This window comes from Aulonocara stuartgranti (genome assembly GCF_965226115.1).
Source record: "Aulonocara stuartgranti genome assembly, chromosome: 6".
Lineage (NCBI taxonomy): Eukaryota > Metazoa > Chordata > Actinopteri > Cichliformes > Cichlidae > Aulonocara > Aulonocara stuartgranti.
In genome coordinates, this window is record NC_138944.1 from 22655587 (window position 1) to 22682465 (window position 26879).

Here is a 26879-nt window from a genome sequence, read left to right on the forward strand (position 1 = left end):
CTGTAAATGAGAAAACATCACATCACTGAGAGGAACGATGAAGGAAACATCCCTGCAATGTCTGCTCTGTAAGCAAAAGACCTCTTTAAATTACGTAAAGTTTATTTTTACAGACTTTTCGGTTGCTGATTGATGACAGATGAAAGAAAATGACATAAACAGTGAAACAGAATTGAAAGCAAGTTTAAAAAAAGAAGAAGACCAATTTCAGCTGTAAAGAGAAGTTTGCGCATTTTACACAAAAAAAACAGGATGTGAAAAACTGAATTCAGCATTTTAGTGATTTCAAAAATGCTGTTACTTGTGATGTCTTTTCAAGAGTACATACAACAAGTCTTAAGGATGAAAACAAAGTAGAACGATATTAACAAAAATGAAAAATCTTGCTTGTTTAACAACAATCCAAAAACTCCCCAGATTAAGATAACAGTGTTAAGTTCTGCTTGATTTTGCTCAAAAGCAGAACAAATTAAATGTCTACAGATAACATCAGCAGCATCCACTAATAATACATTAATATCAAAATAACAATCTGTACCCAAACTGTATGTTACACTGTTCTTTCTACACAAAGGTAAACATAAGACTATAATCACTGATCTCTGACACATTGTTATAGAAATAATTAAAGTTAAAGGTTTCATATTATCCTGAAAATGAAACATGTTTTATGTAGAGTTTATTTCTATCAGTGTTCTGTGTTTAAGTCTGTGGATGTGATTTATGTCTGACTGCAGTCATCACATTTCACAAATCACAAGTTTCACATTTTGACATGAGGCATGCAGCAGACTTTCAAAACTTACACCACAGAATCTCTTCTCTTTATCAGACACAGCAGTACAGAAGAAAATATGACTCATCACTTGATTGACTGACTAATTGATGCAGAATAAATTTGTTTGTGAAAACTCAAACCAACCTTTCCTCTTTAGTTCTGATCTCACTGCTGATCTGCACAACAAACCAAGGTCAGTAACCTTCTTCTGTTCAGTTTAAACCTGATAAATGCTCACTGATATGACCTGATTGTGTTCATGTTTCACAATGTAAAGTACAACAGATCATCAGTTTTGCATTGTAACCCTCACAGCTCGTCTGACTGTGGGTCCCAGCAGCTCTCAGTTCTTTGAAGGAGACTTTGTGTCTCTGAGCTGTGAGGAGGACGACAGCTCTGCTGGATGGACTCTGAGGAGAAACACAAGCAAACAACAGAGGACTCAGTGTGGAGATGGGTGGGGAAAACCAGCTGGTTCTTCCTGTTACATCAGCTACATTTTTACAGTTGACAGTGGAGTTTACTGGTGTGAGTCCAGAGAGGGTCCCATCAGTAACATGGTTTATTTATTTATTTATTTATTTATTTAGGACAGTGCATGTTAATGAACATAAATGTAAAGAAAAAATTACATGAATGTAAACATACCAGATTATAGCCAAGGGCTAATTTCCATCTGTTGTCCTTAAGCATAAAAATAGACATAATAATTCATAAAAATTCATCATTCATTCATAATAAAAACTCCATCACCAAACTTACACATACACACCATTCTGTTCCCAAATAAAACATTAAAACTATACAACTCATACATGATCACACACTTGATTTGTCCATAACCAGTTTTTAACCTTTGCCTTAAACAAGTTGAATGTCGAGCATTCTCTTATGGGTTGAGGAAGACTGTTCCACAGATGGCCTCCCTTGACAGAGAGGACGTTCTGCCCAAATGCTGTCCGTCTGTGGGGTATAAACAAGTCTCCTCGGATTGTAGCTCGAGTGGTCCTGTCTGAGCTTTCTTTATGCCTAATGAACTGCTTTAGTGGTGGTGGAGCAAGGGAGTGTAAGACTTTATATATTAAACACACTCTTTTAAGTTTCACTAAATTATTGAAGTTCAGTAATTTATGTTTTTTTAACACATGACAGTGGTGGTGGGAAGTCGCTTTTTTGTCAAGTAGTTTTAAACTTCTTTTATAAATGTTTTCAATAGTTATAAGTGTTGTTGGACAAGCAAGTGACCAGGACGTCAAACAATAGTCCATATGAGAGATGATCATTGAGTAAAAATAAGTTTTTGCAACATTCATATTTAAATTATTATGTATATGATTAAATTAAGTTATGGTTAACCTGACAGTCACTGGTAAGCTGAGTGTGTGGAGTTAGTGTTGATGAAGCTGTGTGTAAATGGATGAAATGCTGTAGTTTGTCTCTGTGTTGAGGTGGATCAGTGATCCTGCAGAGTCCTGTCCTCCCTGTGATGGAGGGAGATGACGTCACTCTGCTCTGTAAAACAAAGACCACTCCCTCCAACCTCCCAGCTGCTTTCTATAAAGATGGCTCCCTCATCAGGAAGCAGCCTACAGGTCACATGACCATCCAGCATGTTTCCAGGTCTGATGAAGGCCTCTACAAGTGTGACATCAGCGGTCATGGAGAGTCTCCATCCAGCTGGATCACTGTCACAGGTGACACACTCACCTGTCTGTGTTTCTGCAGCTTTCAACATTCACAATGTGACGACAACTTAATGACTGTGTTTGCTTTATTTTAGGGAACAAACCACCACACCTCCACCTACATCCACACCTCCTCCTGGTTCCACCTGTGTCTCTCCATCACTCTTCTCTCTTGTTATCACTGTGTCATTTCTTAAATCAGTCTGTGTTTTGGTTCTACTGGTGTTCCTGGTTCTGCTGGTGAGACAACAAGTTAAAAGGAAATCTGAAGGTGAGACTGAGCCGTTTCTCTTTAAGGTTTTGTTTCTCAGAGTGAAATTATGTGAATTATTTTAATGTGATATTCATAAATCATTTAAACACATTCCCACACTATGAGTATGAAACAGTGAATTATTTTGTTGTTTATTTTGGTTCTTTTTATCTGACAGGGGAGAAGTTGGAGATGATGACATCACGTACAGTGACAGAAGAAGTTGAAGTCAACAACAGCCAATGAGAAGAAGCAGAGATAATTTTTAATGCGCTGTGTGTTGAGAGTTCATGTTGATATTCAGAGGAAATTTAAAACAGACTCACTTAACTCACTGAGCTTAAACTAATGTGTTAAACATGATTAAAATTCGTGAAACATTCCTTCTAAAATATGTATTGTCCACTTTCATCTTTGTTAAAGATTGAGGAATAACTCCTTGAGTCTGCTTAGCTTGAACCCAAAACACTTATACCTTATACATGGCTTTTCATCTTAGAAAAAAAGAAATCTAAATACATCACTTTTATTCTGACCCTCCCCAAAACTGTGGAGAATCTAAGTTTGATTCATTCATTTATATTTAAACAGTTTATGATCCAGAGTAACATGAATGGGATGCCAAGCTTCCACTTTAACAGCTTTTTAATCACAAAAACCACACACATGCTGAGCATCTTACTTCCTGTCGTCTATGATGGTTTATTTTGTATCCTTTCCACTGTTTTTTTTTTTTAGTTTTTCCTTCCTTGCCTCCTTTCCTTGTGTCTTGGTTCCTCCCACCAGAGATGCAACCAGAGAAAGTAACGAAGAAACACAAGGAGAGAGAGATGTTAGACTTTAACACAATCAGACAAACTCACTTCAGAGCCTGATTTTAATTTGACATCAGTTATTTACTTTGAATTCTAACCACTCAGCCTGAAAAGCTTGGGATATAGTTGTCTTTTTACCAGTTTACATTCAGTGAATTTCCAAAATGATAATAATCCTCCTGCTGGAACTGGATGGTGTCATGCCAGTGTGAAGGCAGGCTGGAAAGGTGGACCCAAGAGCGGGACTCACGGAGGCACAGGTGAACTTTTGAACTTTGAACTTTTCTTGTCCATCTTGATTGTAATTTTGCACTCCAGTATGAACACCCATCCCCCAACCCACCCTGGGGTTCGGGGATGAGGCACAGGTGAACTCAAAACCCTCGGCTTTATTCTGGGATTGCAGACTGAACAACGAACTAGTGATGTGTCCTCTGTGTCGAAGCTTTAAAGCCTGTGTTGGGTAATCTCAAAGCAAGCGCGTATCGACGCTTGCTTTCATTACGTAGGCAGTGACATTCGAGGCCTCGCGGGCAGTCCGTACCACATGACTGATTCAGGAACTGGTTTTTCCGGTTTGCGTCAGACTCCAAATAAAATCGCAGCAAAACACAGCTGATTCCCCCATCACATCATGTTGTGGAATTGGATTACGTACGTGCTACATAGTTACTTGAGCATTTCCTCTCTCGATGGAACCAGCAAGGAAAAGAAAATTTTCCCCTGTCTGGCAACATTTCGATCTCATCTCTCCTAATAAGATATACACACAGTAATAAATATCACAAATGATAAGTACCATAATATAAATAAACGACACCACAGATCCTATAATCGTATTTCTGTCTTTTGGTTTATTAAAAGGTGAAATGTTTGCTGTGCTCTAAAGAACTTGGATACAGCAACAACACCTCATCTATGCTGAGGCATTGCAGAGCCCTGCATGAGAACAAGACTAACCAAGGTGGACCGAGCTCAGGTGAGTTTTTGTAGGTTTTAAGGATACAGTCATTTGATACATTTATATACCCCATGTCATTCACTTATATTCGGGTTGTAATTACTGATATATGTAATTTCTTTTTTTTTTTTTATCAAGGGAGAGGAATGATGTGGATGAGGCCTTGGTCAACATGGTAATAGAGGATTCCCAGCCCTTCACTATTGTGGAGGACAGTGGGTTTAGGAAGCTTGTTAAAGCTTTGAACCCTAACTATGTTCTCCCCACAAGGCAGGTGTGTATTGTTAAGGTTCAAAAATTGAGGAAGGAGAGTACAAACAACCATGACCAGCATGTCATGGAGTGGGTGGGAGGTGTTATCCAACATTGTCTTTATCTTGGACAGCATCCGCCTCTCCGACACCACCTTGAGGGAGTCCAGCTCCATCCCCACAACATTGCTGGCCTTACGGATCAGTTTATTAAGTCTGTTGGCATCTGCGACCCTCAGCCTGCTCCCCCAGCATGCAACAGCATAGAGGATCGCACTGGCCACAACAGACTCATAGAAAATCCTCAGCATTTTCTGGCAGATGTTGAAGGACCTCAGTCGCCTCAAAAAATAGAGACGACTCTGGCCCTTCCTGTAAAGTGCTGTGGTGTTTTTAGCCCAGTCCAGTTTATTGTCAATGTGTACTCCAAGGTATTTATAGTCCTCCACAATGTCAACACTGACCCCCTGGATTGAAACAGGGGTCAAGTGTTTCCTGGTCTTCCTGAAGTCCACGATCAGTTCCTTGGTCTTTGCCACGTTGAGCTGCAGATGATTCTGCTCACACCACGTGACAAAGGAGTCGACCACAGCCCGGTACTCTGTCTCATCATCCCTGCTGATGCATCCAACCACCGCAGAGTCATCAGAAAACTTCTGAAGATGGCAGGTCTCTGTGCAGTGGCTGAAGTCTGTGGTGTAGAGGGTGAAGAGGAAGGGGGAGAGGACAGTCCCCTGTGGTGCCCCTGTGTATTTAGTTACTTACATTCTGTTTGTTTTAGGCAGTGTTGGTCAAGTTACTTGAAAAAAGTAATCAGTAACTAATTACTGATTACTTCCCCCAAAAAGTAATCCCGTTACTTTACTGATTACTTATTTTCAAAAGTAATTAATTACTTAGTTACTTAGTCACTTTTTAAAAATACGATTTACAACCTGAAGAGGTAATAAAGCCTCTGTCAGCCCAATTCTACTTTTTCTAAATAATCCATCATACAGAATGTAATCAAATGGAAAAGTCTCTTTTTAAAACTTGTTTTTGCATCAAGCAAAAATTTAATTATATGCAACATTCTCTGACTTGAATAAATTAGTTTAACATTTAAACCTATTTTCTACACATTCCAGCACATAAAATAAAATATTTTTTGTGTTTACACTCACTCGTTCAAATAGATGCAAGTAAAACACAGCAGAAAATAAATAACATCAAAGACTAGCGGTCCTGTTGCTCTATTTTCACCTGTAAAGCAGGAGTGGGGTAGGCGGAGGTTTACCCTGGTGCAGGTGTGCCGCAGCGGTCTGTTGAAGAATCTGCGAGTTTCTCTGTGAGTTTCCCATTACGTCGTTGCGCACTCTGTGCTTGCTTGGAAGTTTAGGGGTTTTTTTCGCTTTAAAAAGAAGTTTTCTTCCCACGCACAACGGACGCTAATGTTTTTGTCACTTTTTATGGAATCAAACTTAAAGTAAGGTCAGTACTTCCACGCTTTAAACGCTGCACGCTCATACTCTCTCCAGTACTCGATATGTGATCCACTGTTGATCTGCACACAGCTGTTACAAGTAACGCGTTACTGCCCATCTCTGGTTTTAGGTAGCAAACTGTGACATCGTTTGGATACCACTGTTATGGAGACAAAGACCCCAAATGCTACTGGTGTTGCAACAGCTGAAGTGCAGAAATACCTCCATGAACCAAACATTGGCAGACTGGAGAATCCGCTGGAGTACTGGGCTGGACACAAATTTCTTTATCCAAACTTGTATAAACTTGCTGTGGTTTTTCTTGCAACCCCTGCTTCATCTGTGCCCTGTGAAAGGGTATTTTCAAAAGCAGGAGAAATCCTCTCAATAAAGAGGAACCGTCTTAAGCCCAGGAAAAGCTGTGGAAAAGCTGCTATTTCTGAATAGAAACAAATGAAAACTTCTCCCTTGTGTCATAAGCACATTCACATCACAACCCCCTCCCCTTTGTTTCCATGTACATTCCTGTGTTAAGCTGCCAATGTATTATACACAAACATTAATATAATATTAAATATAACTAATATTTAGAGTTTAGTTATTTGTGTCATGAACAACAGTAATTTCTCTATTTATTCAACTTGAGGCCCCACACACTAGTTTGTGTCATTATCCAGATGTACATAAGCATGAGTACACAGTTACACAATCATACCAAAACTCTGTCCTGATAGTTTCCAGTTTCTCTTTTGTATCAGACATACTGAGACAATATCCGGGCTAAATAACCATAACAACAATTTATTTAGTCAGTTTATAGGTTTACACATCACATCATCAGAACATTAATCATAATACAGAAATATACCAAAATGATGATCGAAGTGATGGGGAGGGCTGTGAGTACTCAGACTGTGCTCATTGAACACAATATGGATAAGATCTTGGAGAAGCTCACGGCTCTTTAATGGAAAATTCACTGGGATGCAGCACTCAAAACGAGAGGACCTAATCCTTCCTGCTTGTTTCTGTTTGAGGGGCTTAAGTCACTGTAGATTTTGCAAAGATGCAGATGAGGCTTAGACACAGGAGCTGATGTGCATTCAAAGCTGTCCCCAAGCAGCTTCCAGTGTGTTTTTGTATGAGTGTAGCTTACTAGTAAAGTGAGATACAAATGCACAGGGATAAAGAGCATAGCATTGTTGAGAAACAAAGAAAAATCAAAAAAGAGAAAATCCATATTTCCATGTTTCATCGACATCTCCCAAAGAAAGTGGAACACATTATTGGAACACCCTTTCGTGCATGAAAGCTCGAGGGTGGATAATTTTAAAAGGTGGTTATTTTCTATGAAAAGGTGCTTGCTCTGGGGACATTTTTTTAAAGGTAAGTTTCATTTTATTGCTTATTTTTTTCTTTCTTTAACAAGAAAGGTGGATTTAAAAATAATCCACCAAACTGTTTAAGAATAGATATAGAAAAAAAGATCCAGACATAAAAAAAGAAAGCGGGGATTCACTTTCTGCAAATGAAAAAACAAAACAAAAAACGTTTCTTCTCTGAGAGGAGCGATGAAGGGAGTGAAGAGGAAGTTTGAGCTTTCTACCACAAAAAACAGGATCTGAAAAAGTGAATCTAGCAATTTCGTGATTTTAAAAAACAGAACTATATAGCGAAGAAGACAAAGTAGAAAGATGTTAACAAAAATGAAAAATCTTGGCTGTTTAACAACAATCCAAAAATCCCTCCCTCCCCAGATTAAGATAACAGTGTTTAAGTTCTGCTTGACTTTGCTCAGAAGCAGAACAAATTAAATGTCTACAGATAACATCAGCAGCATTCATAAATAATAATCTGTACCAAACTGTATGTTGCACTATTCTTTCTACACAAAGGTAAATGTAAGACTGGAATCATTGATTTCAGACACATTGTTCTAAAAACGATTGAAGTTAAAGTTTAATATTAGTAGCAGACCTGCCCGGTCTCTCCATTTGTAAGTGTACTGTGTCAGCTGCAGATGGTTTTTCTTTCACCTGCTCTTTAATGTTTTCATCATTACTCAGGCTTTGTTGATGGTGTTGATTTACCTCAACAACTTTAATGAACAAAGATTAACTAGGGTTTGTTTATGTATCTTTTAGAAATCCTCTGATTCTGATAGTCCTAAACTCTCTGCTGAGCTACAAAGGTGCTGAGGCAGGTGCAACCCAGTACCAGCAAGGTGTTCCTAATACAGCGGCCGGCTGGTGTTTGCATGGTGTATAAAGACATCAGTCACAGAACAATAAGAGCCAGTAGGTGGCAGCAGAGAAGCTTCAGTTTGCCCAACATGTGATGATTTTCATCTAACCTTTGACCTTCACAGCATCTCCTCTCAGGATTGACTGCTCCCTGCTTGATATGCCTGCTGCTTGTGTCTGATTTTCCAATTCTTTTATGTAGCATTACATATATTCTGTGTACATTCCTTGAGCCAGTATAGAAAGCACAGCTCATTTAGTTCACACAGTTTCACTCAAAAGACACACAATAGCTTTTCCACTCCAAATTATGTTGACTGAAATTAAATCTTGTATATTAAATGGACATATAAGGTAACCTAAGATTAGCATGTTAAGAATGAGATATAAATTAGAAATATATCAAGTGGAAGTCTGCTGCCATCTACTGGTAATGCAGGAGCGGAGCTGCCAATTTGAATGACAATAAGAAACTTGGAAATGATTTAAAAGTGTCCAAAATATAATATAAAAGGGTAATCATTAAATGAAATTAAAGTTACTAATAGTGTTAGGTATTATTGATCTTTATTATTATATTTTTATTTATTATCTGCTATTACACCAAAATGTATAGCATACTTAAGTTAACAGGGAAATATGGAACCGTAGGAAAATATTGTTGTTCTAATGACCACGACATTACATTGTACTTAAAACTCCTTTCACGTAATATACTTGTAATGTCAAGTGAATTGCCTTGGAATGACATTTAATTGCAGTGTAATTACAACTTGTTCACAAGCTAGGTTTTTTTGTTTGTTTGGTTTTTTAAGTATAAAATGTACATGAATCACTCTCAGTCAGGAGCTTGATGCAAGATCTTGACTCATGGAGAGGTTCGCATTTGATCTGAAGGCAATGAGGACCACAGTCAAACAAACACAACCAAAAACATAATGATGGTAAAGTAATGGTTAGGGAGAAACACTTCAAGGTCATGGAGTAGCCAGTCCCCAGACGTCACTGCTGTAAAAAATCTGTTGAGGGAGCTGAACCATTGAGACGCCAAACGGCAGCCAAGAAACCTAAAGAAGTAAAACAGTTTTCATAAAGAGAAGTGGGCCTAAGAAATGCCTCACCATCTGCTTGAAGAACTAATTCTTAATTCACTCAATGACTCAATTGTTTTTCTTTTTTCTTGTATTTCTCACTGCAAGTGAGCAAAAATACAAAGAGGATCAAATAACTATTCCCCCCACAGTATACAGTATAAGGGCACATTTGTATAAACACATGAATGAGAGAGTAGGAAGGAGAATGAAAATTTCATTTGTATTCCCTTCTTTAGTTTTTTTGAATTAATTTTGTAAATCTACTGATTATTTAGTATCCACTAATAGTACTACAAGCATTAAATATAATACATAACCTTATGTTTAATGCTTTTAGTACTATAACCAGTGCTTATAAATAGAAAAATGATAATAAATACCATAAGAATAATAGCATTTATAACAATATTTTCATCACAAAATAAATTATATTAAATGAATAAATCTATACACTAACATCGGAATTAAACAGGTGCTGGGGTGAGTACAGAATATTAAGATGAAGTTAGTGGAAAGAAACCAGCGTTTACATCTGCATGCACGTGTTTGTAAGTTTATACAGTTTGAAGTCAAATGACAGCTGAACATGAAAAAAAAATTAAAAGAGTGCAAAGCTATACACAGTCATGTGACAGTTAATGGCTTTGCTTCACAGGGAGAAAGTCCTTGTTTTAAATCCAATGGCTGGCTGAGGTCTCTCTGTGTGGGGTCTGCATAGTTCTCTCTAGGCTAATGGCATCAGTGGTTGATTGTAGGTATGAATTTTTGTCTGGCTGTGGCTCTGAAACAGACTGATAACCTGTCCATGGTGTACCCTGCCTATTGCACTGAGGCATTTGGGTCATGCTCCAGTAACATTATCTTGATGGTACATTTCTAAACATGAACAGGGGGAAAAAAGAAAAAGAAAAAGAGAAAACAATAACTTGTTTGTGAATTTATCTTCTCAGGCTTAAAATTCCTCTACTAAGTGTTGGTGCTCAGAGTTGGATGAGCCTATGTCCTGCTGTTACATCCTGGGAGGCTGTGGGAGTGTGTGGGCGTGGTGTTGTCTTCTCTCTCTCCTCCTCCTTCGTTCTGGCCCCTCCTCTTGTCTCTCTCTGCCCCTGCCCTCTCCTATAGGCCACACCTGCTGCTCATCTGCTCTCGTTACAACCAATTACCCTCAGGGGTGATATAAGCTGGAGAAGAGCAGTGTGGAGGAGGAGGGAGAGGTTTCTGGTGGATTTCCTCTGTGCTGGTCAGAGTGTGCTACTGGCTTAGGTGTGGAACAGCCTGCTGCGTATGACCAGCCTTCTGGTGTGTGGCTCTTTGTGAGTAGTGTTTAACTGAGCAGTGATTGCCCATGAGTGACGGCGGCCTTCATTAGTTTGTGTGGCCTGCCTGGATATTGTTTGTTAGCAGCGTTGCTGTCTCTTTCTGTTGAAACCTTATTGTTGCTTTCTTTGTTGAGTGGTCATTACCACTTTGGGTTGACCTCCCTGATTTCTTATTAAAGCAGCGGTGCTGTCTCCTTTTGTTGTTGCCATTTATATGATTATTGAGGTGTTTGCCTACAATAAAGATCTATTTTATGTTAAATACCTCTGCCTGGCGTCCTTTTCATTCCACCTGGATCTAACTGTTACTATCCCCCACCCTCATCGCCTAGACTTTTACGTGGGGACGTAACACCTGCAAAGAAAAAAAAAAAGAAATATGAATACAATTATGCAATTAAATTAAACAGCATGATTTTGCATTTATTTAATCTAGATTTTGGTTTAGTTTATACTTTCTGTTGTAGATTCAGTTTACACTATATGCTTCCCCTGGGGAGTATCATTAAATGGGATTTCATACATTTTCAGTACTATGCAGGTGATACCCAGCTTTATCCATCACAGTGCTTCATATTGCAAGATAAAGGGTCGATAACAGTGACTGCAAACATAGATTACAAGTTTGTCAAGCTTACAAACAAACTGTAGAGTCTAAGCCTACGCTTGAAACCACTGAGGTGTTCATTGATAGGGGTGAGGAGATGCCACTGGTATGAATGAACTTGTTAAACTTGTTACAGTCCAGTAACTTCACCCGTACTTATCTTGTCTGTTTAGAATCTTTATTCCATTAGTATGCTTTTTCAATGCTAATAATTCCAGACTGTTTGCTTCCTCCCAAACAACAGCACCTGCTGCTAATTACTTGTGTGTACCTTAAACCAAAAAACATAAAACGTGACCAATAGCAGCTAGGGGTGCAACAATACTCGTATAGATATTGAACCGTTCGATACAGTGCTTTCGGTTCGGTACGCATATGTATCGAACAATACAAAATTTTTTATTTATTTTATCAACTTTTCTTCTGACGATGCTGTCTGTGTTGAGCGCTCAGTGGATCTGCGTTCAACTACTCCGCCTAGGCTGCACTGTCAAGTGCAGATCCACTGAGCGCAGCGCAAGCTAGCAAGACAGAAGCTAAGCTCGTTGCAACATGGCAACTGCCTCAACGCTACCAGAAACTGAACCTCCCCCACCCTCATTCAGATCTGGCGTTTGGAACTATCTTGGTTTTCATGTGAAGTATGACCCTGAAGGTAAGCGCGTCATGGACAAAAGTAAAACAGTATGTCGGATGTGCCACGCAATGCTCAACTGGTGGGAAATAGTGCATTAGCGCAGGTAGGTAACTTGTTAACGGAGATTTGCCACGTTATGGTGTTAATGTCATTTTAACGAGATTAACGCTGACAGCACCAGTGGGAACACAACGAATATGACTGCACATTTACGCCGACATCATCATAGTGCAAAGATAAGTGGAAGCAGACAAAAACAACAAGCACGCATGCTACAAACTTTATTTAGATTTATTTAGACATTTAAAAATCTAAATGTCATTTAGACATTTAGATTTTTTTTTATTATTTTGTTGTTTCAGCAACATTAAATTTAAAAACTGTACTTTTGAGTTAAAATATATATTTATAATTTTAATAAATGACAAATTAAAAAGGCATGAACATTTTTTTTGTATCGAAAAAATATCGAACAGGGACACCAAAGTATCAAACCGAACTGTGAATTTTGTGTATCGTTGCACCCCTAATAGCAGCATACATAAGGTACCAACCCCCAAAAATGGCCCCTACACTGAGGCTACGTCCACACGTACACGGGTATTTTTGAAAACGGAGATTTTCCGTTTTCATTTTAAAAAATAATCCCGTCCACACGTAAAGGCAGAAAAGAAGGAAAACGCTGCTAGGAACATGTCAAAGCAGCAGGTGGAGCTAGATTCCTAACCATGTAGAAATGTTGGCCAATCAGAAGTCTAGAAGCCTCGGTGGGAAAAAGTAAACAAAGCTGGGGCATAGAAGCAGAGTCGTATGTGTGGAGGGACAGTAACTGTGTGTATATGTAAGCATTTAAACACTGCAGAGAGTACAATTAACAGAAACAGTGTTGTAGAAATTCATTTCACCGAAACAATAACGTGGCGCACAGTGTGACGTCAAAAAATGCGCACACCTTTGACGCTGCGTTTTCTCCGTTTTTCTCATCCACACGTAAATGCAAAAACGGGGTTTTCAAAAATATCCACCCTGGCCGGAGTTTTTTAAAAATCTCCGTTTTCAGTGACCAAAAACGCCGTTTACGTGTGGATGAAAGGTGCAAACGCATAGAAAAATCAGCTTTTTCAAAAATACCCGGGTACGTGTGGACATAGCCTGACAAACATAGAGAATAAAAACAAACAAACATTTAATTTAGTTTGCTTTATAAACACCAACAGCCAACAACAGTCACCTTCAGTTGTTTTTGTAATAAAGACTACTGTTTTAGCATGTTTACCTGTAATTGTGCTGCACCAGCATCTTCCACTTCATCAGATGGGGAATTGGCTTCTCTTTTAATTAGTTCTTCTGAAAAACTGTTCCCATCGTCCACCATCTATCATTTCAGTCAGCAGTCAGCTTCTCTTTTGCTTTTGTCCTTAGAAGCTGTTTCCTCACCATCCCCTACTCTTCCAGAATCACTTTGTAATATGTCCTGTACCTAATTTTTGTTCATTCACGATCCCATGTGTATCTACAGAGTCTCCGAAAGGAAATGTTGGTCCACAGCATTAAGCCAAATATTATTATACATGGCAAAAACATGTAAATGCTGCAGTCAAGCACCTGTGATTTGCAAGTGCATTCTTCCTACTAAAAAAAAATTGTGGTGATAAAAATCACAATAATAGCAATATAGGCACGTCGTTTTCCAGAAGCAAAATTTTTGATTAAGGTCTTCACTGCTGATCTTATCCATTATATCCTGCTTATACTCTTCTGATGTACAGAACTAACAGAAGATTGTACAGTTCCTGTACTGAATAAGTGGGGGCTGAGAAAGACATGACACGACAAATGCTCCGAACTGGCTTAAAGTTGTGTCTATGCAGGGATGTCATTCATTAAACCAAAAGTTGCGCAAAAGAAATTTGAAAGTATCCTAAAATCCATGAATCATTTTCACCTATTTAACTTTTTGACTCTAATTTTAATATGTATTATTTCTAATTTAATTTCTAATAAATTCAAAGAAAAGAAAATGCACATATTTGACTCAGTTTAAAGAATGAATTTAGGAGCAAAAATGTGATTACCTATCTTTATTTTCTTGCTTAAGGCATGTAACAACATGAATGTTCTGGTGTACAGACTTTATCTTTTTAAAGTTAAGTTAAGGTTGTTATTTTAAGTCTGTTATATTTAGTGGGAAAACTTTTGCAAATAAAAAAAATCCCCACCTGCAGACTTCATTCTCAACAAATATTAGTCATGCAACTCTTTCACTTTTTTTTTTTATCGAACATATTCTGGAAAACATCTGAGCTTTGTAAGATTCCACGGTCTTTGTTTTGACTTGTTCCCTTATCGTTATATCTATCTCAGATGTGTCGTGTCACATGTCGGCAACTTTCACACACTATGTGCATCCCTGCTATGAAACTTGTGGTCTTTGTTGCTGTGGTTCCTCCACTTCCACTTTGCAGTTAATCATGGACTTGGGTAAACTATGATAGTACAACACTCAAATTCAGTGGGGAGCCTATACAGTGGCTTGCAAAAGTAGTCTGCCCCCTTGAACTTTCCCACATTTAGTCAATGACTACCGCCCAGTAGCACTCACCCCCATCATCACTAAGTGCTTAGAGCAGCTGGTCCTAGCACACTTCAAATCCTGTCTCCCCCCCACCCTGGACCCCCACCAATTCGCATACCGCCAGAACAGGAGCACAGAGGATGCAGTCTCCATCGCACTGCACTCTGTCCTCTCACACCTGGACAACAACAACACCTACGCCAGAATGCTGTTTATAGACTTCAGTTCAGCATTCAATACAATCCACCCCTCACAACTCATCAGGAAACTGACAGACCTGGGCATCAGTTCCCTCATCTGCAAATGGTTACTGGACTTCCTGACCAACTGCCCCCAACATGTCCGGCTGGATAACCACTGTTCATCTACAATCACGATGAACACCGGTGTACCACAAGGCTGTGTGATGAGCCCTTTCCTCTACTCCCTCTTCACCCACGACTGTAGACCTGCTGATGGTTCCAACACCATCATTAAGTTTGCAGATGACACCACGGTGATTGGCCTCATCAGTGACAACGATGAGGCCACCTACAGGGAGGAGGTGGATCGTCTGGCTGAGTGGTGCGACACAAACAACCTGCTGCTTAACACCGAGAAGACCAAGGAGCTCATCGTGGACTACAGGAGGAATGCTGACCCACATCCACCCATCCACATTAAGGGGACGGCTGTGGAGCGTGTGAGCAGCTTCAAGTTCCTGGGAGTCCACATCTCCGAGGATCTCATCTGGACGACCAACTGCTCCAAGCTGGTCAAGAAGGCTCACCAGCGCCTCTTCTTCTTGAGGACTCTGAGGAAGAACCACCTGTCCTCAGACATCCTGGTGAACTTCTATCGCTGCACCATCGAGAGCATCCTGACCAACTGTATAACAGTCTGGTACGGGAACTGCTCTGCCTCGGACCGGAAGGCGTTGCAGAGGGTCGTGAAAACTGCCCAGCGCATCGCCGGAGCACCACTTCCTGCCATAAAAGACATCTACAGGAAGCGGTGTCTGAAAAGGGCTGGGAAAATCATCAGAGACCCCAGTCACCCATCACATGGACTCTTCACCCTCCTGCCCTCTGGGAGGCGCTACAGAAGCCTCCGGACTAAGACCACCAGGTACCGGAACAGCTTCTTCCCCACAGCTGTCAGACTCCTGAACTCTGCCTCCTGACATCTGACCCACGTTAACTCATGGACTGAACATACACACACACACAATGGACAACCGTACCCTCAAACACACAATAATAACATGGACTGAACCACCACTCACAACCACTAGCACTTTATATAGCCTCTGTAGGAATTATATCTCACTTATCTTAACTGCACTACTATATAGCTCTGTGTAAATAATCATTCTGTACATTCGATAATTTTTAATCCTACAACTGTTTACAACTTGCATAGTTCCCATTTCTGTATAGCTGTATATCTCAGATTTCTGTAAAGTTATTTATTTCATATTCTGTATAGTTTTTCATATTTATATCCTGTTCATAGCCTGTACATAGCTTGTACTCACTACAGCCTGTACATACTTATAGTTATAGAATATTCACAACATACTTCATACAGTGTACATTATAACATACCATAATAGACCCATTTCTGTAATATACTTACATATCTATATTATTGCTAATATATATTGTAATATATCTATATCACTAAAGCACTTCTGGATGGATGCAAACTGCATTTCGTTGCCCTGTACCTGTGCAAAGACAATAAAGTTGAATTCTATTCTATTCTATTCTATTACAGCCACAAACATGAATCAATTTTATTGTCTATCTATCTCAGTTTTCTGTTGACCAAGAGTCAACAGAAAAACAAATATCAAAACCAAAACATAAAAAACGCATCACATTCGAAGCCAAAACCACCACAGAAAGGATCCAACATTAAAAGAAAATAAATAAAATTGTATGTATATATATATATATATATATATATATATATATATAAACAAGCAAAAATTAGTGTCCAACACTGTATTCCATCTAAAGAAAATGTTATTTTTATGTCATGGCTCCAATTTCTCCTAACAATGTTAATGCTAGAGGAAGTCTGGAACCGTTCTTGAGTGTTGGCAACTTTCACACGCTATGTGAATCAACGTTTCGCAACCCTGCTGTGAAACTTTACGTGGTCTTTGTTGCGTTGGCTCCTCTACTTCCACTTTGCAGTTAATCATGGACTTGGGTAAACTATGAAAGTACCACACTCAGATTCAGTGAGGAGCCTCTAGATACGGTCACTTAGAATTGCTGCTTCCAGCTTTCTGGTGGTTTCCAGCTGCGGAGAGTCAATCCTCCAATCGCAGAGTGTCACCAAGAGATTTTCTTTAAAATGTCCTGACGAAAGCTGCACATGTTGTTTCATGTTTCATTTGACACAGAATGACTAAAACAGAGTGGAGAAAATCCAGATTTCCATACATCCTGAAGAACACGTTATTCAAATCTCTTTTGGTGCATGACTGATAGAGATCTTTTGATTTTAAAATGTTGGTTTTGTTATGAAAACGTGTTTGCACAGGTAGTTTCAAGATTTTTTTTTAAACAAGAAAAAAAAAGCCCAAAAAGAAATAGCAGGAGTGCACAGAGCAAGAGGGCGGGGATTCATTTTCTGTAAATCTAAAACACGTCACATCACTGAGAGGAACGATGGAGGAAACATCTCTGCAATGTCTGCTCAGTAAGTAAAGACCTCTTAAGGTTACCTAAAGTTTATTTTTACAGATTTTTTGAATGTTGATTGATGACAGATGAAAGAAAATGACATAAGCAACAAGTGAAACAGTATTTCAAGAAAGTTTAAAACACAAAGAAGACACATTTAAGCTGTGAAGAGGAAGTTTGAGCATCTTACACAAAAATAGGATGTGAAAAACTGAATTTAGCAGTTTAGTGATTTTAAAAACAGAACTGTACTGTGGATATACATTTTACTGATACTTGGCTGTCTTTTACTCAGTGCATAAAAAAGGTCTACAGCACGAAAACAAAGTAGAACGATATTAACAAAAATGAATTATATTCATTTAACAATAATAAAAAACATCCTCCATCCTCGGATTAACATCAAGACTGCTTGTTTCTGCTCAGGAGCAGAAACATTAAAATGTCTACATTCAACATAAGCAGCATTTATTAACAAAACATAAATATCTAAATAATAATCTGTACCACAAAGGTAGATGTTAGACTACAATGACTGATTAGTGATGGTAAATTTGATTCTTTTTACTGAATCGAATGTTAATGAGTCACTCACCAAAGTGAATTGGGTTTTTTTGAGTCATTTGATTCACTGAGTCAGTTGACCAGAGAGTGCAAAAAATTTACATTTTCACTCAAACTTAATTTGTTTCTCTTTTCATGTAAATCCCACTGCTAAGATGAATGATTCTAAAAAAAAAAAAAAAACTATTTTATAGAGCAAAAAAGAGCAAAAACATTTCTAAAATTAAGCAATTTCCTATCAAAATTGTTTAATAAACATTTATTTTGTTTATTTGTATTTTATTAGTATTTTCCTTAAATGTGTTAAATATATATTTTCTCATCTAAATGTCCACTGAGCTGTGAGCCAGGGGGCGGTAATGCGCCTTAACATTGGTTGCCAACCAAGAAGAAGAAGAAGCTTTGAGCCAGGAGGGAGGGGGTGTGTTGGATGTTCCATTTTCTAGGGCAGAAATACCGTGGTAACTCACACATCTCATGGAGGAATAAACCACATACACGTTGTTAGAGTTTTACATCAGAGGCACACGCCTACCTCTGCGCCATTATTTATTGAACACACACTTCCGTATTTATACCTTTCAGATTAAGAGCACATACATATATGATAGGGCAACAGGGTGAGTAGCTCAAATGTGCTGTTAGCATGTTAGCAGAGCGATGCTACTGTGAACGGAGGAGCTATTTTCTTCATGTGAGCTTCTACTCAGGGTTTTTTCTTCCAGTTCAGAGCAGAAATTTTTTTGTTAAGATACTGGATGTTGTGTTTTTTCTCCACAATTTTAATTGTAAGCTAGATACATTGCTGCTAACAGCAACAGGGATGAGTCAGTGAGTCAGTTGGGCTTGTGAATCATGATTCACGAGTCAGTAAAGTGATTCTCGAGTATTGAACGATTTGTTCGCTATAACGCTGTAACGCTAGCGTTGCCAACTCCCTGAAAAATAAATAAGGGACACCTCGTGGCAACCCAGTTCACCCTTCCCAGTGTGGTGAATTTTGTAGCTCTTTTTTTGTGTGTGAAATTATCCTGTGATTAACCCCTTACATGCCGCTCAAACATAGACAGGTCTCAGACCGTGGTATCGGTCCTCGGTATCGGGGGACTTTTAACGAGTACGAGTACTTTAGAAAATGTGGTATCGAGGCCGATACCCGATACCGGTATTGGTATCGATGCATCCCTACTAGATATATTTCTACTAATGGAATTAGTTTGCTAACAGCAACAGGGATGAAATCCTTTGAACGACTGGTGTTAGCCCATCTGAAAGACATTACAGGCCACCAGCTGGACCCTCTGCAGTTTGCCTACCGGGCAAACAGGTCGGTGGATGATGCAGTGAACATGGGGCTGCATTACATCCTGCAACACCTTGACCGCCCGGGAACTTATGCCAGGGTCCTGTTTGTGGACTTTAGTTCGGCTTTTAACACCATTGTGCTTGAACTTCTTTCCTCCAAACTTTCCCAGCTCAGCGTGTCACCAGCTACCTGTCAGTGGATCACCAGCTTCCTGACAGACAGAAAGCAACAAGTGAGGCTGGGGGAGATCACCTCTGAAACCCGGTCCCTCAGTATTGGTGCCCCTCAAGGATGTGTCCTCTCACCACTACTGTTCTCCCTCTACACTAACGACTGCACCTCCAAGAACTCGGCTGTCAAACTCCTAAAGTTTGCAGATGACACCACTGTCATTGGCCTCATTCAGGATGGTGATGAGTCTGAAGTTGAGTGGCTGGTACTCTGGTGCAGTCAGCACAATCTGGAGCTGAACACTCTTAAGACTGTAGAGATGACAGTGGACTTCAGGAGACATCCCTCAACTCTGCTCCCCCTCACCATATCAGACAGCCCTGTGTCAACTGTGAAGACCTTCAAGTTCCTGGGTACAACCATCTCCCAGGACCTGAAGTGGGAGACCAACATCAACTCCATCCTCAAAAAGACCCAGCAGAGGATGTACTTCCTGAGACAACTGGGGAAGTACAGTCTTCCACAGGAGCTGCTGATCCAGTTCTACACTGCAGTCATTGAGTCTGTCCTGTGCTCCTCCATCACAGTCTGGTATGGAGCAGCCACTAAACAGGACAGGAGCAGACTGCAGCGGACTGTACGGGCAGCAGAAAGGATCATCAGCGCCCCCCTGCCCTCCATCCAGGATCTGTACCTCTCAAGAACCAGGAAACGGGCAGGGAAAATCATCACAGACCCCTCACACCCTGCACACAGACTTTTTGATCTGCTGCCCTCTGGCAGACGGTACAGAAGCCTGCAGACCAGGACCACCCGACACAGGAACAGTTTCTTTCCCCTCGCCATCTCCCTTCTTAACAGTTGACCTGTCACACTGCTCCCACTGCCAGACTGCAGCTGCACCTTATGTACATTTTGTAGTATTCATTCTACCTCATTCATTTCTGTATTTTATGTATATAAGTTTAGATTCGTTATTTATAGTTGGTTTACACAGCTTTGTGTATGTATGTGTAATGTGTATATATAGACACTTGTGTGTGTGTGTGTGTGTGTGTGAGATTTACATTGCTGTGCTTGAGAGCCACCATCTACCGGAACCAAATTCCCTGTATGTGTCTGCACATATACTTGGCCAATAAACACGATTCTGATTCTGATTCTGATGAGTCAGTGAGTCAGTTGGGCTTGTGAATCATGATTCACGAGTCAGTAAAGTGATTCTCGAGTATTGGCCGAATCGTTCACGAATCGGCCATCACTATGACTGATCTCTGACACATTGTTATAGAAGTACTTTAATTTAAAGACTTTGTCTCATCTTGAAAATGAATGTGTTTTATGTTGAGTTAATTTTTATCAGTGTTCTGTTTTTTAGGTCTATGGATGTGATTCTTGTCTGACTGCAGTCATGACAGTTGACAAGTTTCACATTTTGACATGAAGCATAAATCAGACTTTAAAGGATCATTTTAATCAACACAACAGAATCTCTTCTCTTTATCGGACACAGCAATACAGAAGAAAATATCACTTGATTGATTGACTGATTGATGAAGAATTGATGTGTTTGTGAAAACTAAAACCAACCTTTCCTCTTTAGTTTTGATCTCACTACTGACCTGCACAACAAACCAAGGTCAGTAACCTTCTTCTGTTCAGTTTAAACCTGATAAATGTTCACTGATATGACCTGATTGGGTTCATGTTTCACAATGTAAAGTACAACAGATCATCCGTTTTTCATTTTCACCCTCACAGCTCGTCTGACTGTGAGTCCCAGCAGCTCTCAGTTCTTTAAAGGAGACTTTGTGTCTCTGAGCTGTGAGGAGGACGACAGCTCTGCTGGATGGACTCTGAGAAGAAACACAAGCAGACGGCAGAGGACTCAGTGTGGAGATGGGTGGGGAGAGGGTGCTGGTTCTTCCTGTGACATCACTGTTTATCCATTGGACAGTGGAGTTTACTGGTGTGAGTCCAGAGAGGGTCCCATCAGTAACATGGTTAACCTGACAGTCACTGGTAAGCTGAGTGTGTGGAGTTAGTGTTGATGAAGCTGTGTGTAAATGGATGAAATGCTGTAGTTTGTCTCTGTGTTGAGGTGGATCAGTGATCCTGCAGAGTCCTGTCCTCCCTGTGATGGAGGGAGATGACGTCACTCTGCTCTGTAAAACAAAGACCACTCCCTCCAACCTCCCAGCTGCTTTCTATAAAGATGGCTCCCTCATCAGGAAGCAGCCTACAGGTCACATGACCATCCAGCATGTTTCCAGGTCTGATGAAGGCCTCTACAAGTGTGACATCAGCGGTCATGGAGAGTCTCCATCCAGCTGGATCACTGTCACAGGTGACACACTCACCTGTCTGTGTTTCTGCAGCTTTCAACATTCACAATGTGACGACAACTTAATGACTGTGTTTGCTTTATTTTAGGGGAACACACCACCACACCTCCACCTACATCCACCTCTCTTCCTGGTTCCACCTGTGTCTCTCAATCACTCTTTTCTCTTGTTCTCACTGTGTCAGTTATTAGCTCAGTCTGTGTTCTGGTTCTTGTGGTGTTACTGGTTCTGCTGGTGAGACTACAAGTTCAAAGGAAAACTCAAAGTGAGTCTGAGCTGTTTCTCTTTCAGGTTTAGTTTCTCAGAGTAAAGTTGTGTAAATTATTTTAACGTCATATTCACAAATTATTTAAACAGTTTCCTGCTGTGATTATGAAACAGTGAAATTACTTTGCTGTTCATTCTGGTTTCTTTAATCTGACAGGGGAGGAGTTGGAGATGATGACATCACGTACAGCAAAAGCTCAAGTCATCAACAACAGCCAATCAGAGGAAGCAGAGGTAGTTTTTAATGTGCTGTGTGTTGAGGGTTCATGTTGATATTCAAAGGAAATATAAAAATTGGTTAAATGAACTCTGTGAACTCACTAATTAATTCATTTTGACAGTTTATGATCCAGAGCAACATAAATCGGATGCCACTTTAAGAGCTTTTTACCATGAAAATACACACACACAGATCATCTTACTTCCTGTTGCCTACACTGGTTTATTTTTTATTCTTTACACGATGAAGATTATTTGAGTTTGTCCACCCTCAGTTTCTTTCTAAATCCCGGTAGTACTGCAACCACGTGAGCTAGCGCAATAATTTTTTTTGCATATGAAACCTGGGAAGTTGTACTTACATCTTATGCCATCAGCTTGTCCTAGGTCACAGTTTCCTTCCACATAAAGCTTTGCAAAAACTGCATAAAAAGCACTTGCAGCAACAAAAACATAATATTCCAGAAACACGCTTTGCCGATCCGATCAGCCGTTCGTAACATTTCCTACGTCCATCAGCACGAACTATCCATGACCTGCCCGAAACCGGAAGTGACGTCATTTTCCCGGAAATGTAGTTTTTTAACATCAAGGCCTCATGAGCTTATACTGGTGTTTTTAAAAGTTATGTTTGACTTTATGACTTTCTGTGTCGTTTCTGGGATGCTTAGGACTTATATTGCACTGCTGGAAATAGTTTATTTTGATGCTTATGCTGTTTTTTTGCAAATTTGCACTATAATATTTATTTCCGTTTTTCCTGCAGTGTATAGAAATTGGTGTATTTCAAAAATAAAACTATGAAGACACTCAAAATAAATTTCCTGTGGTAGGAAACTATTTTGTGCAACTTTTTTGTATTTACAGTTTTGAGGGATAAGCCTCTTAAATTTCTCTAACTAGAAATATATGTTAAAAAAACAAAAACAATTTTCAATTTTTTTGTAGTTTATTGCACTTTTTGCAATTTATGTCATTACTATGCACTCAATGCAGACATATGATTAAAATCTGGGCTATAACAGTTGTATTGATGTATAGCAACTTGAAATGCTCCAAAAAATGGCTCCACAGTAGAGCAGGGCGATATGGCCAAAAATATTTATCACGATATATATTTGAAAATTTGCGATAACGATATAACTGACGATATAATTGATGCGAGACAAAATATAACTCCACAACATTACTAGCGCAAAAAGACAACCTTCCATTTATTTTCACTTAAACAAGAAGCTGGTTTTTATGTACATTAAAGCTTTATAAAAATGTAACAGTGCAAATGCAAATTCCTTGCTGAAAGTTTAACCAAAAGGCATTTCCAGTAGAAATGGGCTGACATATCCTGAGCATAACCATGTATAATATCCACTGAAGTTAAAAAGAGGTGCTTTGCAACATTAAACTGCAGTGTGCAGTATGTATTTTTCGGGCCATAAGGTGCACGGGATTATAAAGCACATTAAGCGAAACAAAGCAGTCAGATAAATCAAACTTTATTAAACTCATTCTTCTTGTTTCCTCCACTTCTGTACCATTGATTTATTAATGAATGAATTCTGCTCTATTCCCATGTTGTTGCAGTATATTAATGACTAACCTCGTATTGTGGATGGATTATCTCAGTTGTTCTCCTGACTGAAGTTTGGTCCGTTTACAGCATCCTGCCATGCGATTGCATTTGTCTCTAACTATCAGGAACCTTCACGTTAACTTTTATAAGTGGAAAAGTGTTAGTGTTCGTCCTCCAGCTTCACTGTTTATGTTATGCTAACATAGCTGTGTCGCTAGCGATCACGTAGCACATCATTATATACCAGCTAGCCCAACTTCAGTAACCCTACAAACGTCACTGCTGTTTAGTTTCCTGTCTTCATTTATGTTGGAAGTGATAGCAGAGCTGTACGTTTGATTTTTTTCAGAAATCTCTCAGTCAGAACATGCAATATCATGCTTAGGTAACTAGCGAAACTAGCGAGCTAACTTCCGCTAGCTTCCTGCTATCTTCTAACTCCGTTAAATGTAATACATTTTGTTTTCATGGATGCCTGGAAGTTAAACTTCATAGTTACACCTGGTAAAGCAACAATGCTGATCGTTTTTATTAAAGATGAAAGAATTTAGACAGTTTTTAACTCTCAGTTAATGCTGCAGTGTTCGTTTGACCTGACGAGGGGGGTTTAGGACCCAGATTACTCCCAGATTTAAGAGCATCTTAGTCCGACAAATACAACAATAACGACGGCCGCTTGCATGTTCTGCAAAAAAAATGTGCTTTGTCGTGTATCTGACGGACAAACACCAAACCAGTTCCACATCACTGAAGTTGCACCATTTTTACAAACCAATTCTGGTTCATCTGTTTCACTCAACAATCGGCCATGTGCGTATGAAAACAAAGGCACTGCGCATGCGCGTTTTACTCATATTCTATCGCGATATTTCATTTTCCTATCGTTGCCTAACATTATACCGGTATTACCGTGAACGGTATAATATGGCCCAGCCCTACTCCACAGCATGTAAAAATATACTATAAGCTCTGGCGGACTTGGTTCTATGGTAGGTCTTATAGGGTTAAGTTCTGCCTCCAGGAGTCTGCATGTTGGATCCTTTTCCTGCCTCCCTGCACACGGTCATAACACTTTCATTTCTCTCCTTGTCAAATACAGCAGCTGAACCTTCAGCTACAACACACTGTGAGACAAACTGTTTGTGTGTTTGATTATCTTTGAGCGTTGAACGTTTGTTGAAACGTTACATTTGAAAGAACTTGTCATTTAAAAAATCCTACTCACTTTATGCTCACACCTCTTCAGTCACTTCAGCCAGATGCTGAAATATCAACCACAACTTAAGGGCAGTTTGGTACAGATTATTATTTTGATTTTGGATTTTATGTATTAATAATGAATGGTGCTGATGTTGTCTGTAAACATTTCATTTATCTGCATCCTCACCAACATCAGCTACTTCCTCCTGTTGTTTTCAATGAGCTGACATATGAAGCTAAACTGGGATCTCTCATCACAGTGCTGATGATAGTGTGTTTCGAAGTGTGGGGCTGTTTTGTAGCTTGTGGTAAAATTAGTGGGGTTTTTTTCTTCTCCTACTGTTAATAACCAGTGACCAAATATAACCAGAGGGTGATTTTCCAAAGTAGAAAAAAGATGATCACATCATCTTTGTGCTACATGAGGAACAATACACTAACAGTGCATTTAGAAGTTGTGGTATTTGTAGTGATGTCCTCTGTGTGTGTTTTAATGAAACTCAGTTTGTGTCTGTAAGATGTCAGATACATAAACTTCTCTTTAACATAAAGATTTGATTTTATTCTTCTTCAGACTTTAACTGTGATGCTCTGATACTTTCACTAACATTCTCCTGTTGTGTTCATTTACTTTACATAAACATGAGTTTACAGATCTGTTTATTCTTCTCATGTTGAACTGTGTGTGTGTTTGTGTTCAGACATTAAACCAGAGACAGACATCGTCTACTCCTCACTGAAGTAGTCCACCAGTCCAACCACTGACGTCCAGCTGCTGGTCTCTAACTGGTCCACACAGCCACACAATGTTGATTTGCATATATTCTCTAGTGCCTTCTCATTAAAATATACACTCTAAGTGTTTGTATGAGTGTTAGTAGTATAACTAAAATATGAATGTCATCTGTACAGCGTTGTCCTGCCTTCTCTGCAGCATCAATAAACTTTGCTGTCACATGTTGTTCCTGTCATGTGGTTCTGTGGGTTTCAGAAGTATTGCTGATGGAAAAATGTGAGTTGTGTTTCTAACTGATAACAGAGCAGATAAGAAAGAACAGACAAACAACTTAATCTCAACCACAGATTAAAAACAGCAGGAACATCTTTCAGTGGCTGAAATAACTCTGAACAAATTGTTTGTCTGAAGAGTTGAGTATCAATTTGTGTAAAGTTAGTCAAATTGGTAAGATTTTACTTCACCAAGACTAATGTTGAATTAGTTTTAACCCTAAACAGGCACTTTTTCTGTTTGCAGCTTTTCTATTTGGGGTTTCTAATGAATGTTAATCAAATCAAAACCTCAACACTAGATTAAATTTAAATCAGTGAGCTGCCTTCATGTACAGTCTGATGGATTTTCTCATGTGTAAAATTGCTGAAACTGTCTCCTCACTCTGTGAGTCACACCTGTTTGTGCTAAAGTGTCCACTAGTGGAAAGTTGCTTTGCATAACATCGTTCTTTACACATGGCTGCGTGCTGACAGTGCCATTATGCTGGACGAGTCACTTGCGTCGTGGATGTCGCAAGCCAATTTTGACGTTCCATCCTGCGTCAATTAACACAATCTTTGTAGCACATTAGCTGGTTGTCACTTCTGGATTTTTATAACTTGGCATGTTGAGCCGCGGTCGCCACAGCTGTGTTTAACTCACAAGTGTGCAACCCTGTCAGTGTTTACCATAATTTTTATGGTATTCCACAGGGGTCAGAGACATGCAGACATACAAAAGTTTGAAAATGGGAAGAAGACATCTTCTCCTAAAGCAGTGCTAAAGTGGCGATATTGTGTTAATGGCAACACCCATTGTTTTGCTACAGTGAGCGACCATTACAGCGAGTATACTGAGGCCTTAGAGGTGTGAGGTGGAGGCAG

At 39.5% G+C, this 26879-nt stretch overlaps 1 protein-coding gene and 1 long non-coding RNA gene across 3 annotated transcripts; both read left to right on the forward strand.

Moving 5' to 3' along the window:
• LOC309707851 (Fc receptor-like protein 5) lies at window positions 1–25964 on the forward strand. Of its 2 annotated transcripts, none has more exons than XM_082535420.1 (7): window positions 1–68; window positions 936–971; window positions 21162–21422; window positions 21502–21747; window positions 21834–22010; window positions 22170–22246; window positions 25706–25964. In XM_082535420.1, the coding sequence occupies exons 1-7, from the start codon at window positions 38–40 to the stop codon at window positions 25742–25744; spliced, it is 867 nt and encodes a 288-aa protein (XP_082391546.1). In that variant the 5' UTR covers window positions 1–37; the 3' UTR covers window positions 25745–25964. The 2 variants fall into 2 exon arrangements, with proteins under 2 accessions (XP_082391546.1, XP_082391545.1); XM_082535419.1 differs by lacking the exon at window positions 936–971 and adding an exon at window positions 21004–21039 and having other exon boundaries at window positions 26–68.
• LOC309707863 lies at window positions 2621–3099 on the forward strand. Its single transcript, XR_014277099.1, has 2 exons — window positions 2621–2734; window positions 2895–3099. It is a non-coding gene; the product is annotated as an uncharacterized lncRNA (long non-coding RNA).
• Window positions 25965–26879: the final 915 nt, after the last annotated feature.

Bases quoted from the DNA above. Each gene is read 5' to 3' on its own strand.
- LOC309707851 (XM_082535420.1), top strand. From the start codon at position 38: ATGAAGGAAACATCCCTGCAATGTCTGCTCT. The intron at 69-935 runs GTAAGCAAAAGA...TTTCCTCTTTAG, and splicing joins ATCCCTGCAATGTCTGCTCT to TTCTGATCTCACTGCTGATC. The intron at 21,423-21,501 runs GTAAGCTGAGTG...CTCTGTGTTGAG, and splicing joins GGTTAACCTGACAGTCACTG to GTGGATCAGTGATCCTGCAG.